This window comes from Schistocerca americana, chromosome 3 (assembly GCF_021461395.2).
Source record: "Schistocerca americana isolate TAMUIC-IGC-003095 chromosome 3, iqSchAmer2.1, whole genome shotgun sequence".
Classification (NCBI taxonomy): domain Eukaryota; kingdom Metazoa; phylum Arthropoda; class Insecta; order Orthoptera; family Acrididae; genus Schistocerca; species Schistocerca americana.
This window is the reverse complement of record NC_060121.1, coordinates 793,322,031-793,343,082: the sequence shown is the minus strand read 5'-3', so window position 1 is coordinate 793,343,082 and position 21,052 is coordinate 793,322,031. Positions and strand designations below refer to the sequence as shown.

General features: G+C 42.1%; 1 protein-coding gene across 1 annotated transcript in view; it reads right to left on the bottom strand.

The window, feature by feature from the left end:
• Positions 1-21,052, bottom strand: part of LOC124606868 — a 231,354-nt gene that overhangs the window by 186,797 nt on the left and 23,505 nt on the right. Inside the window, exons 2-3 of the mRNA XM_047138956.1 lie at positions 16,408-16,485; positions 10,618-10,712 (exon numbers count right to left, since the gene is read on the bottom strand). Coding sequence (XP_046994912.1) covers positions 10,618-10,712; positions 16,408-16,485 — 173 coding nt within the window. The remainder of the gene's footprint in view (positions 1-10,617; positions 10,713-16,407; positions 16,486-21,052) is intronic.

The following is a 21,052-nucleotide window of genomic DNA, read 5'->3' as shown; positions in this document are numbered from 1 at the left end:
AATGGCAGCGCTGGGAAAAAGCCTGCTGAACTGCGGATTCCAAGCGAAGTAAATGATTGATTGGAGACTGCCCCTCTCAAAAGCCACACTGGTAAGGGGAGAATAGTTCCCGAGATTTGAGGACCAAATTGAGCCGACGGGCTACCATCCATTCAAGTAACTTACAAACAACATTGGTCGAACTAATTGGCCGATAGCTGTCAACAGATACGGGGTTCTTACCAGGCTTAAGGACAGGAACTATGATGCTATCCCTCCACTGAGAAGGGAAGTCACCCTGGAGCCAGATACGGTTAAACACCCGAAGAAGATGTTGCCGTTGTGGAGCACTGAGATGTTGAAGCAGTTGGTTATGAATGGAGTCTGGGCCAGGAGCCGTATCATGAGAAGAAGATAGAGCAGAAAGAAATCCCCATTCAGTAAAAGGTTCATTGTAAGATTCTGACTCACAAGGGGGTGAAACGTAAGGCGGAAGCTTCAGCCAGCTGTTTTTGATGAAGGAAAGCAGCTGGATAGGAGGCTGACGCTGATGCCACTGCAAAATGGGTCGCAAGATGTTCTGCAAGAACTAATGGATCCATACAAATGCCATCTGGGAGGTGAAGGCCTGGGGGGGGGGGGGTGGACTGCCGATGGCAACCTTGGAGAGAACGAAGTGTAGCTGATACCCGTGACAGAGGGACTAGAACCAAGGGAAGAAACGAATCGTTCCCAACATATCCGCTTGCTCTGTTTGATTAAATAACGGGCTTTAGCATGAAGGCATTTAAAGGTAGTCAGGCTGGCTATGGATGGGTGCCTCTTAAAGTGTTGCAAAGCTCGACGGCCATCACGGATGGCAATGGCAATGGCCGTACTCCACCATGGGACTTGCCGGCGATGAAATGGTCCAGATAAGTGTGGGACAGCAACGCTAGCAGCGCAAACAATCGCATAAGACACGTCACGTAGGACGTCATCAATACAACTTGACAAAGAGAGAGAGAAATAGGACCTGTGCAGTGTATAGAGGCCAATCGGCACAGTGGAAAGAACAACGAGGTAACCTGTCCATCGGGGAGCGGGAAGGAAGCGAGATAATCAACGGGAAATGGTCACTATCACAAAGGTCATCATGTGGCGACCAGTGTAATGAAGGGAGGAGAGAGGGAGAAGAAAGAGAAAGATCAATGGCAGAAAAGGTACCATGACTGGCACTGAAATGAGTAGTGGAGCCATCATTAAGAAGGCACAAGTCGTAGTCTGCAATAAACTGGTCTATAAGAAGACCTCGTCTAGATGGAAAAGCACTGCCCCACAAGCGACGATGAGCATTAAAATCCCCAAGGAGGAGGAAGGGAGGAGGAAGTTGCTGAAGAAGGGCAGTTAAGGCATCAGGTGTAAGAGTCCTGTCAGGAGGGAGATAAAGATTGCAAACCGTGAGCCCAGAGTCCAGGTGGACCCTAACAGCAACCACTTCCAATGTAGTTTGAAGAGGAATCCACGTGCTAGCAATGCCTGTATGGACCAACGTACGAACACCACCAGAAGCCCGCAGGGGTCCGACCCGATTTCGACAGATAACGCGGAACCCACGGAGGGTCGGTGAGTGAGAATCAGTAAAATGAGATTCCTGGAGAACCACACAAGCGGCAGAGTAGGACGAAAGAAGGGATTTAAATTCCAAAAGGTGACGATAGTATCCATTACAATTCCATTGGATAACCACAGAACGACGATTTAAATGGGGGCTGAACACGCTAAAGCCAGTCATACCGCCGGGTCCCCACCCGTCACCAACAAGGAGGGGGTGACATCCATGAACGACAGGTCAGAATCCGGTTGTGAAGTCGGGGAAGGGACCTCCGGTGAAACCAGAGGCTCTTTGTCCCGGGACTTATGTTTGTTCTTCTGTTCAGGCTGAGATCGAGGAGGGCTGTGTGGCATAAAGGAGCCAGCTGCAGCAAGATCAAGAACATCAAGACATTGGATGACCTGGGCTCTGACAGACCGCTTCTCTCTCTGTCGTCGCGCGGCAGCAGACCTTTGGACTGGAAGTTGCCGGGAAGGGGCATCCGGGGAGAGGCACCCTTGACCAGCAGACGCCGAAGGAGTGGGAAACTTCTCTGGCTGGGGAGGGGGAGCAGCACCCAGAGGAGAAGGTGTGGGAGCCACAGGGGAGGGGGGGAGGAGAGGGGTCCAGTATGGGGGTAAGGAAGGGGTGAAGATGTAACCAAGGCGTAACTAGATGTCATGGACACAGGGTGAAGACGTGTATATTTCTTACGGGCCTCTGTGTAGGTTAAACGATCGAGGGACTTATACTCCTGTATCTTCTTTTGCTTCTTATATACTGGGCAATCTGGTGAACGTGGAGAATGACTACCATGACAATTTACACACACAGGAGGGGGAACACAGGGACTCCCCTCATGGAGTGGACATCCACAGTCACCACAGAGAGGGGCCTGTGAGCAGCGGGAAGACATGTGTCCAAAACGCAAGCACTTAAAACACCTCATAGGAGGTGGGATGTGCGGCTTCACATCACATCGATAAACCATAATCTTAACTTTCTCAGGGAGGGTATCCCCCTCAAAGGCCAGGATAAAGGCACCAGTATCAATGCGATTGTCCTTAGGACTCTTCTGAACATGCCGAACAAAGTGAACACCCCGCTGTACGAGATTGTCCCGAAGTTCCTCATCAGTTTGAAGGATGAGGTCCCTGTGAAAAATTACACCTTGTACCATATTTAGAGACTGGTGGGGGTAATGGACACAGGAATTGTGCCAAGATTGGTACAGGCACGAAGGGCCGCAGATTGGGCAGCTGAAGCAGTTTTGATCAGCAACGAACCCAACCGCATCTTGCTCAGGGAGTCCACTTCGCCAAACTTGTCTTCAATGTGTTCCATGAAGAATAAAGGTTTGGTATTGGTGAACATATCCCCATCAGTCCTGGTGCAAACCAGATAATGGGGAAAGATTTCACCCTTAGCCGACGGGCCTGACCCTCTTCCCAGGGGGTAGCCATGGAAGGGACGGCCGAAGGGACAAGAGAAGCAGCACTTGAAGAATCAGTTCCATGCAGAGAGACGGCCGCAGAAGAATGGCCATAGTTCTGGACCCGTATGCATAGTGTCCGCCCTGATACCAGCCACTCCCATCAGGGGCTCTCCTCATGGGCGCCACCCAGCCACAGCAAGGGCTGTCTGGCACAGCGGCCATTGCCGGGAGTTCCAATGCTCCAAGATGACGAGCAACCACTCCAAGGCTTGCATGAGGAGGTCACAGCTCAGGTATCAGAAGTATGACCCCTGTGTGTTCAGGGGACTCAACCAAAAGGGTACATAGTGACTCCACCACACGGGCTGGCTACCATGCTGGCTATGCACCCTAGCATCAGACAACAATGTGAAAGAAAAGGTGGAATGTACTAGGAGGGCACACATCCGAGACACCAGGTAAGGTGCTCAAGGTGCTCTTCCCCAAATGGCTTATAGTGCAGAAGAGAAATTTAGCAATGTAGGTCGAACCCCAGAGGGGGACCAGGCAGTGCGAAAAGGAGGAGGTGATTATGCAACAAAGCCAAATTGTAAAACCAACAGAACCAGGAGGATAGTGGGGGCAACATGAGCAAGGACACCAAGAGAGGGAAGGGAGCAAGGAGGGAAAAGGAGGGAAAAGGAGGGAAAAGGAGGGAAAAGGAGGGAAAAGGAGGGAAAAGGAGGGAAAAGGAGGGAAAAGGAGGGAAAAGGAGGGAAAAGGAGGGAAAAGGAGGGAAAAGGAGGGAAAAGGAGGGAAAAGGGAGGGAAAAGGGAGGGAAAAGGAGGGAAAAGGAGGGAAAAGGAGGGAAAAGGAGGTAAAAGGAGGTAAAAGGAGGTAAAAGGAGGTAAAAGGAGGTAAAAGGAGGTAAAAGGAGGTAAAAGGAGGTAAAAGGAGGTAAAAGGAGGTAAAAGGAGGTAAAAGGAGGTAAAAGGAGGTAAAAGGAGGGAAAAGGAGGGAAAAGGAGGGAAAAGGAGGGAAAAGGAGGGAAAAGGAGGGAAAAGGAGGGAAAAGGAGGGAAAAGGAGGGAAAAGGAGGGAAAAGGAGGGAAAAGGAGGGAAAAGGAGGGAAAAGGAGGGAAAAGGAGGGGAAGGGGAAGGAAATGCAGCCCTGGAAAGAAGGAAGGCTGCAATAGTTCGGGGCCCTGTGCTCGCCACCCACATATCCACAAAAGAGTTGTGGCCCCCCTGGTGGGTTAGGGATTATGAACCAGTACTGTTTGCAGATGACAGATCTATTGATTAAAGGGAATAAAGAAGAAAATCTTACTGTATATGCAAAAGATATTACAAAAGAAGTGCCTGAATGGTTTACCAGAAACAGGCTAATAGTTAATCCCTAAAAAATGGTACTCATGAATTCCCACACAGAACAAAATAAAAACGCGGCACAACCCGTAATATGTATACAGGGTGGTCCATTGATTGTGACCAAGCCAAGTCTCATAAAATAAGCATCAAACAAAAAAACTACAAAGAACAAAACTTGTCTAGCTTGAAGAGGGAAACCAGATGGCACTGTGGTTGGCCCGCTAGATGGCACTGCCATATGTCAAACAGATATCAACTGCTTTTTCTTAAACAGAAACCCCCATTTTTTATTACATATTCATGTAGTATGTAAAGAAATATGAATGTTTTAATTGGACCACTGTTTTCACATTGTAATAGATGGCACTGTAATAGTCACAAACATATGGCTCACAATTTTAGACGAACAGTTGGTAACAGGTAAATACAGAACGTAGGTATGTTTGAACATTTTATTTCGGTTGTTCCAATGTGATACATGTACCTTTGTGAACTTATTTCTGAGAACGCATGCTGTTACAGCGTGATTACCAGTAAATACCACATTAATGCAATAAATGCTCAAAATGATGTCCATCAACCTCAATCCATTTGGCAATACGTGTAATGAAATTCCTCTCAACAGCGAGTAGTTCGCCTTCTGTAATGTTTGCACATGCATTGACAATGCGCTGACACACATTGTCAGGCATTGTCCATGGATCACAATAGCAAATATCCTTCAACTTTCCCCACAGAAAGAAATCCGGGGACGTCAGATCTGGTGAACGTGCGGGCCATGGTATGGTGCTTCGACAACCAATCCACCTGTCATGAAATATGCTATTCAATACCACTTCAACTGCATGCAAGCTAGGTGCCGGACATCCATCATGTTGGAAGTATATCGCCATTCTCTCATGCAGTGAAACATCTTGTTGTAACATCGGTAGAACATTACATAGGAAATCAGCATACATTGCACCATTTACATTGCCATCACGCACCATACATTAACCCGCCAAGGTCGCTGATGTTCCACTTGTTGCAGCCATTGTGGATTTTCTGTTGCTCAGTAGTGCATATTATGTTGGTTTACGTTACTGCTGTTGGTGAATGACGCTTCGTCGCTAAATAGAATGTGTGCAAAAAAAATCTGTCATCATCCTGTAATTTCTCTTATGCCCAGTGGTAGAATTGAACATGACATTCAGAGTCATCACCATGCAATTCCTGGTGCATAGATATATGGTACGGGTGCAATCTATGTTGATGTAGCATTCTCGACACAGACGTTTTTGAGATTCCTGATTCTCAAGCAATTTGTCTGCTACTGATGTGCGGATTAGCTGTGACAGCAGCTAAAATACCTACTTGGGCATCATCATTTGTTGCAGGTCATGGTTGACATTTCACATGTGGCTGAACACTTCCTGTTTCCTCAAATAATGTAACTATCCGGCGAACGATCCGGACACTTTGATGATGTCGAGCAGCATACATAGCACATGCCCGTTGGGCATTTTGATCACAATAGCCATACATCAACACCATATCGACCTTTTCCGCAGTTGGTAAACAGTCCATTTTAACACGTGTAATGTATCACAAAGCAAATACTGTCCACACTGGTGGAATGTTATGAGATACCATGTAGTTATACGTTTGTGACTATTACAACGCCATTTATCACAAAGCGAAAAAAGTGGTCCAACCGAAACATTCATATTTCTTTACATACTACATGAATATGTAATAAAAAATGTGGGTTCCTATTTAAAAAATGCATTTGATATCCATTTGACCTATGGCAGTACCATCTAGTGGGCTAACCATAGCATGATCTGGTTTCCCCCTTCAAGCTAGATGAGTTTCGTTCTTTGTAGTTTTTTTGTTTGATGCTTATTTTGCAAGATATTTGGCCCAGTCACTACCAACGGAACATCCTGTAGATAACCAAAAAATTAGTGCTGTCAATGAAACTACACTTCTTGGGATTCATATCAAGGAAAATCTTAAATGGGGTACTCATATCACATCCCTAAATTCAAAAGTAGCAAAAATGAACTATATAGTAAGAATTCTTGGCAAGAATACTAGTGCAGAAACAGTTAGGGCTGTATACTTTGCTCATATACATTCAATACTGAAGTATGGTATCATTTTCTGGGGAAATGTACACCAGGCCATAACAGTTTTCAGGAAACAAAAGTCAATTATAAGACTAATGAAACAAGTGAGCAGCAGAAAACCATGCATACCTTTCTTTAAAGATTTGAAGATCTAAAGATCTTACCCCTTCCCTGCATGTATATACTGGAAGTAATCACGCATGTCAAAAAAAGTATTCTGAGAAAAGAAAACCTTTTTCCTCAAAACAGAAGTGTCCATTATTACAGTACAAGGTCAGATAGTGAGATACATGTTAATCACTGTAACACCACATTATGCCAAAAAGGCGTATATCATGCAGGAACAAAAATATACAACAGATTACCAAGACATATAAAATCTCTTCCTGAACTACAGAGCTTTAAAAAGTCTGTGACAGCCTACCTTCTGAAAAATTGCTACTATTCAATCTCTCAGTATCTTACGCAAAAAAATGTAATTTGTATCTTTAATTGTAGAAATTAGTTATAATTATACATTATTTAAAAGAAAATTTGTAATTATTAACTGTATAGATCCAATTTATTGTAAAAATTTTAAAAAAAATGTATGTTTGATGTTTGAAAAACAAATAGATAAAAAGGGTTTTCTGTCCAATATCTTGTATACAATATAGGTAGTGTAAAAGAGATTGATATGGACAAATAAATACTTTACTATGACTATTATTATATTATTATATTATAACTATTATTATTTCCCCATTTGGGAGAGCATTGAAACACAATTATCATGGCAGGTTTTTCATCTCTTTCTTCTCTGTTCCCAAAAACCTCTCATATATCTACTGTTTCTTCCTCCTCTGTTCTGTCCACTTCTTTCCTGGTTTCTTCTCTTTTGGTGTTTCATTGAATTTCTGTTTCCTGATTTTTTGTCTGTATTTTTCTATGTTTGTTATTTCTTATGTGGAGATATTTAGTTTCTTGACGTCTTCCACAGTTTCCTTTGCCCAGTTAGTTTTCATCTTATTACTCATCCCATGTTAAAAATCATCTTGATCAGACTATTTTCATTCATCCTATAAATGTGCCCATAGAATTTAGCCCTCCTTTTTCTGATGATGTCTGTAACTGCCTCTGTCTGTTTGTACAGTTCTTTTGTCAGTCTTTTTATCCAGATCCCCCGTCTCTGAACTGGCCCATAGATCTTTCTCAGAATTTTCCTCTCTTGCTTTTCTATTTCCTTAATTGTCATTCTTCTCCTGATTATTGTCATTCTTCCCCTGATTACTGTCATTTTGAGGCACACAAGGCCTCTGGTAAGACAATTGTTTTGGAATGTCTTAATTTGCATTAACAGAAATACTTCTTTCATTGTAATGGTTCCATGTAGGTCTGTAAGCTTTTTGTAGCTTTGCAACTCTTTCTTCGTTGGCTGTCGAGTTTAGTCCTGTTTTCTGTATAATCTCTCCCTGGTATTTGAAACTTTCTACTTGTGCTATCTTTCCATACTTTGTTACCAATGGGTTTCTGTCTGTTGATTGTGTGTCCATGTACTCTGTTTTTTTCATACAGAATTTGTAGTCCTGTTCTAGCTGCAATTTCATGTAGCGTCTCTAGGGCTTCTTTTCTGTTATTTGTTATGATGGCTATATCATCAGCAAAGACCAAACATTTTATGTTGATGGTTCTATTTTTGTCTCTCCCCATCTTTACCCCATTTACTCCTTTGTCCCATGTCCTGATTAGTTTCTCTAAAGCTGCGTTAAATAAAATGGGTGACAGTCTGTCTCACTCTTGTCTTTATTTTGAACAGTTCTGAGGTCTCTCCCATGAACTTCACTTTGGATTTTGGATTTATTGATGTTTGCTGGATTAGTTTTCTGATCTTGTTGGCTACCTTCATTTCTTCCAGTGTATTGAAAAGTGTTTCTCTGTATATGGAATCATAGGCCTTCTTGAGATCAACAAATGTTATTGTGGTGTTTCTGAACTTTCTCATTGTTAATATTTTTCTCAGACACCAGATCTGTTCACTGCACAAAAAATTATCCTATTTTGCAGCAAACACTGGATAAAGTGTGTCAAATACCTATAATGAATTACTGTCAGTAAAACTGTTCATCAGGTCTCAAAAGTATTTTGAACTAGTGTAAAGAATGGCAGCTTGTTTTAAATGTTCAGAAATTTAAAATTGTGCTATTCACAAAAGGACAGGAAATTGGTATACTTTGACTAAAGCAGCAGTGAGTCAACTGGAATCATTCATCTTGGGCCAACAGTGGGTGTAACAATTTGTAGGGGGTATGAAATGGACTGACGACTTATGCTCAGTGGTAGAAAAGACAGATGGCAGACTTTAGTTCACTGACAAGATACTGTGAAACTGTAGTCATTCTAGAAGGGAGACTTCTAGATCACTTGTTTGTCCCATCTTAGACTACTGCACAAATGTGTGGGATTCATATGAAATAAGACTAACAGGCAATATTGAAAATATACAAAGACAAGCAGCAGAATTGAACACAGGTTCATATGACTACAGAAACATGAGTCAAAATTTCTGAGAATCTGAAATGGCAGACAAGGATCAATAAAAACCATCCTGTGAAGGTCTACTTACAAAGTTCCAAGAACTAGCTGAAAGTGATGAATCTAGGAATAAATTCCTATTACCTATGTATTGCTCCCATAATGAGCACAAAGACAAGATTAGACTAATTACAGCACATACAGAGACATCTAAGACATCATTCTTCCCCAACTCCATATGCAAATGGAACAGAAAGAAGGCATAGTAAGTGGTACGATAGGAATTAGCATCTGCATACTGGTATACTTCACAGCGGCTTGCAGAATATAGATGAAAATTTGTAAGTTAAAAGCAGAATCTGGTATTCTTAATCGAAAAGTAAACAGTATATCAAAAAACACAAACACTTTCCTTTCTGAAACTGAGTTACTACTACTTTTATCTGTTGAGAAGGCTGTGCTGAATTATAAGACTGTTTCACCAATATGATCTACAGAAATGACAGTAAGTAGCACCCTTGATTAAGGGAAGACCTGACTGATTAAGAACATTTTCCGAGTTTGTGCTTATTGAGTGCTAGCAGAGAGAATAAGAAGAGTGTAGGCTCCAGGTATGTTTTCTAACTACAAGCAAAACCCTCAGTTCACTTTTACTTAAAGTTGACATACTGTCACTTCTTAAAATTATGATTTCCCTTCACAACGTTCTCTAATACCAAATTACATCTTCAATTGTACTGTTTAGTATAAACTTCTGAGTCATAAAAAATGTTTGGCATATAATTTTAACAGTTCTATATACACCATACTACATTTAGTACTAAATGTCATAGTAAATTTTTGGTAGAATGTAAATACTTTTTTAATGAAGGAAACCACTCACCAAAAAGCAGAAGCAGTGAGTCATCAATAGGCGCACACACACAATAGGCAGGACACTTGCCCACTTTTGTGGTAATCTTTACCAAGCTGGATTAAGAAAAACTGGTTAGTCCAGCTGGAACCTAGCAAGTTTTCTTTGTCTAGAATGTGCCTGTCAATGACTTAGCACTTCTGCTTTTTGGTGAGAGGTCTCTTTTAATCCACAAGATAACACTAACTTTCTATGCCAATTATCAGTTTTAGTATTTGTTTCCTTGTTTAGTTCCTAATTAGAGAGATTAAAAATGATACTTTACTCATATTTTGAAATTCAGTAAATACTTATTGGTAATTATCAAATAGTATTTATTACTTTTGCATTATTTGAGCAGGGACTTGTGGCTATTTTTTTTTAACCAACCTGCCCCTCTCCTTTTTCTACCCACCCTTGTTTCTACAATCCTATTTCATTGAAGTTAATTTTTGTCTCGTTTACATTCCTAACAATCTTTCTCCTTATCTTTCACTTGTGGGCTAACCTCAAACTCTTGAGAGAGAGAGAGAGAGAGAGAGAGAGAGAGAGAGAGAGAGAGAGAGAGAGAGAGAGAGAGAGAGAGAGAGACCTCTTCCCAATTCAGCTTTGAGCTATGTGGAAATGGAATATAAGTTTGTAATTAATTTTACAAAAAGCTATTGAATGAAGAATGAATACATATCTACCTGGCTGTACAACATGCACTGATTATTCCATAAATTAATCAAATATTAAAACGAATTGATGGACTGGAAGATTGTTACCTTACACTTGAATGATGTCTTGATCCAATTCCCCATTCACTTAGTTCATTCAAAATGTCGTCACACTTGTCTCCAGGCTCCAAAGTAAATGTAGCCTTTAAAAAGATTTCTTTTGTTACGAGCACAGTAACAGACATAATGCACACTTACCAAAGAAAATTTTGTCACAGATGCTACATTTAGAATCATTATATGCTAGTTGTTACTTACATTCAAATAAGTTAGTCAACCAAATCCAAATGCAGAATTCCCCAGAAGGTATATTATGACAAATTATTAATTACACCTAGACTGCTTGTGATGACTGTTGCCTTTGCATATCAACCACCAATTTGAAACTACTGTAAAATACTTCTGTAAAACAGAACTTTTTTTATTGAGTTCCAAAACTAACCCAACTGACCAGGAATTCAAAGTAATGTCCTACCACAAAGGGGTGTGGTTCCTTTTTTCTTTCAGCTGTGTAGGCAGATTGGTTTCAGCAGTTTGGAAAAAGCATTTTGTTGATGTCTGAGGCAATGCTACTCAATATGCTCTCCAAATACTATGGGAACTACCATCTAAAACATAGTCTATGATAAACTCATGTGTGTTCCTTCTACCCACTAAAAAGAAAAGTCAAGAGCAACTATGTATATTAGGAAACTGGATTTAGCTGTAATGTAGAATGAAGGCTTTCACAGCTGGATGACATAAATAAATCTAAGCACCATGTTGTGGTAGAACACACACATAAAAAACAGTAATTATGCAAGCTTTCAGAGGCTGTGGCTCCTCCTTGCACAGGAAGTGTTGAAGGGGAAGGAAGAGGGGTGTAGGTAAAGGACTGAATAGATCTAGGAACACGAGTAGATTTTGGGAAAGTAACCCAGAACTCTGGGTCAGGAGAGACTCACCAGATGGGATGAGAAGGAAAGACTGATTATTGGGGACTGCACTGGATGAGATTAGAAAACCTGAGAGCGCAATACGGAAGACAGTGGTTACTGCTAATACATTCATTCATGAGTTAATAAGAGTGAAAAGCTCAGTGCACTGTACATAACAGGGGGGGAAGAAAAGGGCAAAAAATAGAAAGGTGAGAAAATGAAAGATGTAGGAAACTAAAATGGAATGAAGAAAGCAGTAGTTACTCTGATATGGAAGAAATTAACGAAAATTAAGCCCAGGTGGGTGGCAAGAGCCAAGGACATGTTGCAGTGCTAGTTCCCACCTGTAGAGTACTGAGAAACTGGAATCTTGGGGGAAGAATTCATATGGTGTGTGTGGTGAAACAGACACTGAGGTCATGTCTATTGTGTGTTGCCAGAATAGACTCTGTCTAAACCCATTCATCCTAACTGATAATTTGGTGGTAGTCATGCTGACATAAAAGGCCAAACAGTGTTTAAACAACAGCTGGTATATGATGTGTTGTTTCACAGGTGGCTCTTCCTTTGATAGTATATGTTTTGCCAGTACGGCGCTGGTCTAGGTGGTGGTAGGAGGGTGCATAGGGTAAGTCTTTAAGCAAGAACAGTCACAGGGGCAGGAGGCATAGCTTAGGAAGATGGGGTCTAATAAGCATATTTCAGAGATTTGGGGGTGGGGGTGGGGTGTTTTTTGAAGGGATCAGCAGTACCAGTTTGGGTTGTGATAGCCTGGAAAATATGCTTTTGACCAAGGCTGGTGGGGTAATTATGTCTTCTGAAGGCTGAGGTGAGAATGGAGGTGTATTGCCATAATGAGTCTGCATCAGAACAAATACATTTGCCTCTAATGCAAAGGCTGTATGGGAGGGAATATTTGCCATAAAAGGATGGCAACTGTCGAAATGAAAGAACTATTGTATGTTAGTAGGTTTAATGTGGACAGAAGTGTGCAGCTGCCCTTCCATGAGGATGTGATCAACATCAAGGAAAGCGGCACAGGATTTGAAATAGGACCATGTGGAATTTAACTGAGGGAAGGTATTTAGAGATTTAATGAGTTTTAACAGGTCAGCTTCACCGTAAGTCTATATGGCAAAGATGTCATCAGTGTATCTCAACCAACCCAGAGAATGAAGACTTATGGATCCTAAGAAAGCCCCCTCCAAGTGACCCATGAGAAGATTGACACAGGAAGGAGCCATCCTTGTTCCCATGGCCATACACCTGATCTGTACAACAACTACTTCATCTTTGATGGGCAAACGTACAAACAAATCAGGGGTATAGAAATGGGAACCAGGATGGCTCCTTCCTAGGCAAATCTTTTCAGCGGTCACTTGGAGGGGGCCTTCCTGGGATCCATAAGTCTTCATCCCCTACCCTGCCCTACAGATCCTACCCCTGTGACCATCCCCAATGCAAGACTTGCCCTCTGCACCCTCGTAGAATCTGTGAACTTCCTTGCGAAAACCCATTATTCTTGTTCCTGAAACTGTTGTTCTTTCCCCATAGGCTGACAATCTCTCATTATGAAGAAATGTGCTACCAAAGTATTTCATGTGATGGTCCATCATGAGAATTTTCTTATGATTGGCAGTGTGACAGTATCATATCTGGATGTTAGGTCAATCAACAACTCTCCAGTAGATTGACTGGTAAGTAATGTGAAATGTAGAAAATCTTAATATACTGTTTGTCATTAATATAGCAACATTACACCCAGATGTTACAAAATGTAATAATTGCCACTTCCTAAGCACAAAACAGTTATCCAAACAAACAATGCCCTTTGATATGAATGGGAAATAAAACAATACGGAACATTTTATGCAAACCAAAAACTTGAGCATAACAAAAACAGTCAGTTCAGATCACAGTTACAATTATTTAGTTAGTTGGTTGGTTGTTTGAGGTTAAAGGGACCAAACAGCATGGTCATCAGTCCCTTGTTTCACATGTGGTCCATTCCACTAATGTGACATCTCAGGAAAGTCAGAACAATAAAAGGGAAAAGGCTAAAAACGTAAAGGGGGCAGTCATGTTGTCAAGGGTAAAAACAAAAGGAGGGAAGTCAGAAAGAGAACGAACCCAACGCTATGCTGAAGCAGCAGAGGCAAGACCACCTGTGACTTAAAAGGTGCAACTGCTAGAATGTAGAAGTACATATGGGAAAATGAGACTAACCAATCGTAAAAAGAGAGAGGGTAAAAACAGAGTAAAAGGGGAAGAAAAGAGGATCTCTGTCAGGGAGGTGAGTCAGGAATTTCCAAACACGGCTTACAGTGGGAGATACCCCAACACTCACTGCCCTCCTCCAACACCAGAGAGATTAAAAACCTTAAAACTGAGAATAAAAACCACTTTCCTGGAGGAAACCAAGAGCCAGAGAGACCATCAGCAACATCAAAGGTAAAGTGTGGGGGAGTCTGTACTTAGCACGCAGAGCCAAAAGAAGGTGGCATTCAACCAAAATATGATACTGACTGGAAGGCACAACCACAAAGTGAAGGTGGCTCATCACGCAAAAGGAAACCATGGGTCAGCCTGGTATGGCCAATGCAGAGATGACACAGTGTGGTCGAGTCCTTTTGGGAGAGGCGAAAGGAAGAACGCCACGGGCCTGATGCCACCTTAATCGCATGAAGTTTATTAGACAGGGGAGTAGCCTCCCAAGAATTGGCCCATGACTGTGCGAAGTGGGATTTGACAGACGCACGCATGCAGGCACAGACAGACGCACGCGCGCACGCAGGCACAGACAGACGCACGCGCGCACGCAGGCACAGACAGACGCACGCGCGCACGCAGGCACAGACAGACGCACGCGCGCACGCAGGCACAGACAGACGCACGCGCGCACGCAGGCACAGACAGACGCACGCGCGCACGCAGGCACAGACAGACGCACGCGCGCACGCAGGCACAGACAGACGCACGCGCGCACGCAGGCACAGACAGACGCACGCGCGCACGCAGGCACAGACAGACGCACGCGCGCACGCAGGCACAGACAGACGCACGCACGCACGCACGCAGGCACAGACAGACGCACGCACGCACGCACGCTCACAGGCACAGACAGACGCACGCACGCACGCACGCACGCTCACAGGCACAGACAGACGCACGCACGCACGCACGCTCACAGGCACAGACAGACGCACGCACGCACGCACGCTCACAGGCACAGACAGACGCACGCACGCACGCTCACAGGCACAGACAGACGCACGCACGCACGCTCACAGGCACAGACAGACGCACGCACGCACGCACGCTCACAGGCACAGACAGACGCACGCACGCACGCACGCTCACAGGCACAGACAGACGCACGCACGCACGCACGCTCACAGGCACAGACAGACGCACGCACGCACGCACGCTCACAGGCACAGACAGACGCACGCACGCACGCACGCTCACAGGCACAGACAGACGCACGCACGCACGCACGCTCACAGGCACAGACAGACGCACGCACGCACGCTCACAGGCACAGACAGACGCACGCACGCACGCACGCTCACAGGCACAGACAGACGCACGCACGCACGCACGCTCACAGGCACAGACAGACGCACGCACGCACGCACGCTCACAGGCACAGACAGACGCACGCACGCACGCTCACAGGCACAGACAGACGCACGCACGCACGCTCACAGGCACAGACAGACGCACGCACGCACGCTCACAGGCACAGACAGACGCACGCACGCACGCTCACAGGCACAGACAGACGCACGCACGCTCACAGGCACAGACAGACGCACGCACGCTCACAGGCACAGACAGACGCACGCTCACAGGCACAGACAGACGCACGCTCACAGGCACAGACAGACGCACGCTCACAGGCACAGACAGACGCACGCTCACAGGCACAGACAGACGCACGCTCACAGGCACAGACAGACGCACGCTCACAGGCACAGACAGACGCACGCTCACAGGCACAGACAGACGCACGCACACAGGCACAGACAGACGCACGCACACAGGCACAGACAGACGCACGCACACAGGCACAGACAGACACACGCACACAGGCACAGACAGACACACGCACACAGGCACAGACAGACACACGCACACAGGCACAGACAGACACACGCACACAGGCACAGACAGACACACGCACACAGGCACAGACAGACACACACACACAGGCACACGCACACAGGCACAGACAGACACACGCACACAGGCACAGACAGACGCACGCACACATGAACAACACTGGAAGAAAATAGTATAAGGAGGTAAAACAAAATAGTAGATTTATGTGGCTGGCTGACCACAAGGAAAAAAAAAGGAGGAGCCAGCCACTCTGCAACACACTAAAACCTCCAGCCTAAAAGTTTAGGTCAGAGTGCTGCATCAATTACTTCTGTGGCTAATTGCTGTACAGAACACGATATAGGGTGTCTTTTTCCAATATTCATGGGAGTCTATTTTCTGAGAACAGCATAATTCTTTAGAGATCTCTTCTGTTGCTTTCTCTCTAATGTGATTTATTACACTCTAGTATCATCTGTAAAAAGTATCAAATCTGATTGTTGAATATTGCATGGAAGGTCATTCACATTTGCAAGGAATAGGGGAAGACCCAAAACTGAACCCTGTGGGACTCATTTTGTGATGCCCTCATTCCATGAGACACTCGACATATTCAGAATTTAATACAGGGTAGAGGTATAATGTTTGGTATTCAGAAATTTTGTCACCTACTCCTTTCCCCTTGTTAGTCAAATACTGATGGTGAAAATTTCTTAATTTAGTATCAGCATTGTTTCCCATGGTATAATAAATGTGTGGACCACTTCTAATATTACAATTACATTACATCAATGAACAACTAAGTATGTCATCTCACCTGTTTGTAGTTTCCACCCTGGCATTCAGACCAAGCACAAGTATAAATGTGCTTTGTCTCTATCAAATCTTCCACAACCTGGAGGAGTAAATTTTTAATTTTACTACTGTAAGAAGGCACTTACTGACATAATTTACGTTTACTAATAAAATTTATGTGAAGGAAGAAGTTGGAGAGTTGAGGTACTTAATGCATTGAAACATTGGTCAGGGGTGTGAAAATAAAATTTTCAGGGATCAAATAAATTGCAGAAGGTCTTCAGTTGTATTTATTTATTTATTTATTTATTTATTTATTTATTTATTTATTCATTCATTCACACTAGACCAGTTAATAAGGTTTTACATTTGTCAACATGTACATTATATATCAATATTTCATATATAAAAATATGTATGAATATATGGTATAATGCACTTTCATTTCAGAAAAATTAAGTTCAAGGTGGAGCAACCACCATTCATAACTTTCCTGATTTATTGGCATTGTTTTACCTAAGTGAAAGCAGGAATGAATACACAATTGTATGAAGAATTATCATCAGAAAGTGCACCACCACCAGCAGCAGCAGCATTGGAAAAATTACAAGAAGCAGCAGCAGCAGCAGCAGCAGCAGCAGCAGCAGAAGAAGAAGAAGAAGAAGAAGAAGACAACAACTACAATAATTACAGGGCAAAACTATGTACCAGAAGGACCTATAATGTTAACACTTGAATCACAATTTGCTGTAGTGAGGAACTCACTTCCAAACTAAAAAAGGTGCAAAGACACCAGCATAGAGTAGGCTTACATCACCAGCAATAGGAAAGAAGGAGAGAAAAATAAAAGACAGCCAAAGGGTGAGAAATATCTCTACATCCTGGTACAAATACAAATACTGTACGTTTATGTCATGTTCTGTAGCTCTGTGTAGGATAACTTTCAGCAACGAAGAGCAAACCAAGGTCTGTATTAATGAAGTGTATCAGCTCTTAGAAAGTGTATTAATAATTAAACTACTGTCCAACTAGTCTAAACTATTTACACTTGTTCAAATTAAGTTTAACATAGCATAATTGTCAGGACAGCTACTATTTTGAACAAGTTACTGCTTCCTTTTCATTTGTCAGAGTGACAGCAAACATAGCACTCCTCAACAAAAAATAAATACAGTTGATGTAGACTTACACAGATGGCAATATTTGTAACAGTCAAAGAAAGTTTTAAGAATGCAGCCCCTGCGGTGGTACAGATGACTGGTTATTGCAAGGTATTCTTTGTGGTTTCCTTATGGAATAGAAAACTGAAGTTATCGGTTTGAGTAAGAATTTTATTGCAAAAACTGAGTGAGGTACTGGTCTGAAAATTAAAGTTCTAAGGAGTGATAATTGTCTGGAGTTTATGAATACTGGCTTGGGTACTCTCTCTCTCTCTCTCTCTCTCTCTCTCTCTCTCTCTCTCTCTCTCTCTCTCTTTTTTTTTTTTTTTTTTTAACAAAAATGGCATAACCCATCAAAGAAGCACTGTGTGCACACCACATCAAAATGGAAGAGCTGAAAGGGATGTGTGCGTCCTGGTTGAAGCTGCTCATTCAATAATTTCAGGAATGCCCCAACATTACTGGCTGAAGCAGTTAACATGGCAGTTTTTGTACTATATCATACTGATCCAAGTCCTGTGGTAGGTAAAAACTTCTCCTGAAGATTTTTATGCAGATAATTACCCATAGTAGATTTGAAAATATTTGGAACTCTTATGTCTGTCCCTGTACCCAAAGAAAACGAGAAACTAGACCCAAAAAGCAAGATAGGGGTTATGATGATGTGAAGGGGTACACAATATTTATACCATTCACAAAGAACACTGAGGTACATCATTTTCCTGTCACCAGCAGTATCTGAAAGGGATACTATAACTGATGATCATGTAGCATTTGTTGTGATAAAGATAACACAGATAAAGCTTGAGATTCACAACAGAGAGAAGAAATGAGGACAGAGGTTGTGGAAGAAAATATGTCAGCCTAGAGAAGAACAAGAAATCAATGAAGACAGTGAAACCAGACATTTCTTTTGAGGATGCAGAGGAAGTTGTCATTTTTTATGACAAGAAGACATACAATATTAGACCCAGGAGGAAAATTCAACACCCAAATTACTTGGAGGATAGTAAGTTGGGCCTGTTGACAGCAGTGAATTGTGAGAATCCCAGCACCTACACTGAAGCAATCTCTTTTAGTGAAGCTAAAAACTGAAAAGATGCCATAGCAAGAGAGCTGCAAGGCCTGGATGAAAACAACACATGGGATTATGTAAGCAAGCCAAATGATTGATGTTATTGACACAAAGTGGGTTTTTAAGCAAAAAGAGATGAAAAAGTTAATGTTTTTTCTCATAAAGCTGATCTTGTAGCAAAAGATTTCCAAAAGATCTTGTCGTATTCAGAGATATACAGTCCAGTAGTAGACTTAATTTCAGTGAGACTGTTCCCGGTTTTTTGTAATGAGAATAACTTTCCCATCTATCAACTGGATGTTTGTAGTGCATTTCTTTATGGAGAGATAGTTGGAGACTTTCATGTCAAATTAGCTACTGGATGTTGCAGTAAAATGAAGTGTAAGATTTGCAAACTTAGAAAGGCTCTGTACAGTTTAAAGGACTTGCCCAAAAATTGTAATGCTAAATTTCACACAGTGATAACTGGCTTAGGATTCATAACAAGTTATTTTGAGTATGGCTTGGATGTAAAGACAGAAAATAACAATGAAGCATACATACGTTTTTACACTGATGATCTGCTGATAGCTTCAACTTCCCAGAATGAAATTGACAATTTGAAGCGGTTACTGAGTGGTAACTTTAAAATTAAAGATTTGAATATGATTATGAACTATTTGGGAATGAATACTGTTCAAAATTTAAGGGAGGGTACTATTACTATTTGCCAAAGCACCTCTTTTAAAAAAATGTTGAAAAATTTTTATATGTTTGAGTTAAATTATGTTTCAACCCCCGCAGAGGAATTTTTTGATCACAGTATGTTAAAAAGAGAAAGACCTGAAAATGAAAACATTGTGAAAAGTTGCAGAAAATTAATAGGGCCACTGTTGTATGATAGTTTCCAGACCAGATATTTGCATGGCTGCAAGTATTCTAAGCAAGTACCAATCATGCGCATATCTGGATTTATGGGATGCTTTAAAACATGTCTTGCATTACATTAAGGAAACCCTAAAACAGTGTTATACGCTAGGGATGAAAAGTGTACTGATCCTATAATTGGTTATGTGGACTCTGATTGGGCTGATTGTCTTATGGAGTACACTAAGTCCACAAGTGGTTATCTTTTCAAAATTTTGGGTTGTAGTTTTTCATGGGCATCTAAGAAGCAATCCACTGTCAGTCTGTCATCAACAGAATCTGAACTTGTACCCTTAAGCATGGCATTTAGTGAAGCCTATTGGCTCAGTAATTTGCATCAAAGTCTTTCTGGCAGTCAAAAAGCTGTTGCATTTTATGAACACATTATGTTGGTAATAAGCCTTTGCAAGAACCCACAGTCCCATTATAAACTAAAGCACATAGATGTGAAAATTTTGTTTATAAGAGAGAAAGTTTTATGAAAAATGTTATGTTAAAGCACATTAGCACAAATGACCAACAAGCTGATGTTCTAACAATGCCACCAGGTAAAATAAAATTTAGTAGCATCTTAGAACTTACTTACAGCTCGTAATTTGTTTTTGTAACACTGGTAATTAACACTAAGGGAGGGTGTTAATAGAACAATGTAAATGTCATCTCAAAGAAGCAATACTGTTTTTCTTTGATTTGTGTGTCTTCCATTCTTTAGAAGCTTTGGTTTTCGCTGTTCATTCTGTGTGTGTGTGTATCATTGTCTGCCATTAGTTGTAAGCTGTTGCACATTAAAATAAACTCTGCACAAACAGGCTTATTTTCATGCATCATTGCTGTACCTGATAACATTACTGTTAGCTACACAAGGTTAAACAAGATTTTTAATGATAAAATCTTACTGTAATATTATTTGAAATGTTTATTTTGTAAATATTTCCATTATATCTCTTGATGTTACAAGTACATTGATGTCATTGATCTCTCACACTTCAGTGACAACAAAAGGAAAAAATTAACTCGGGAGTTTGGATCTGAACATAGAGTGTAAAAATTCGAACCCTTGCTCTTAGCCATTACACTTCCAACTCGCTTCATGTAACAACACGAGTTAACTAATGGAACAGCATCAAAACTGACTGTCACTTCCTAGGAAACTTGAAGCCCCAAGAATGAAGGGAAGGCAACAAACCCTAAAAGGAACAAAAGAGGACAAGAAAACAACAGAGAGACAGTAGAAACAGAAGAGAGTAAAACAGGAAAACAGATTACAGTAGCTGGCCAACCACAAGAATAAAAAGGGAAAGCCAGCCACTCTGCAACACATTAAAACCTCCACCCTAAAAGCACTAGGGTGGAGGACACAGAGATGAAGGACATGCTTTAAAACCTACATAGAAGTAAAAAACCCACTCTCATGGATAAAATGTAAAACTAAAGCTGCTGTGGAGGCATTGTTGCCCAACACCAAAGACAGAGTGCCGGGAAAGTTAAATGCCTACCACAGAGCGGCTAAAAGTGGGCAGTCCAGC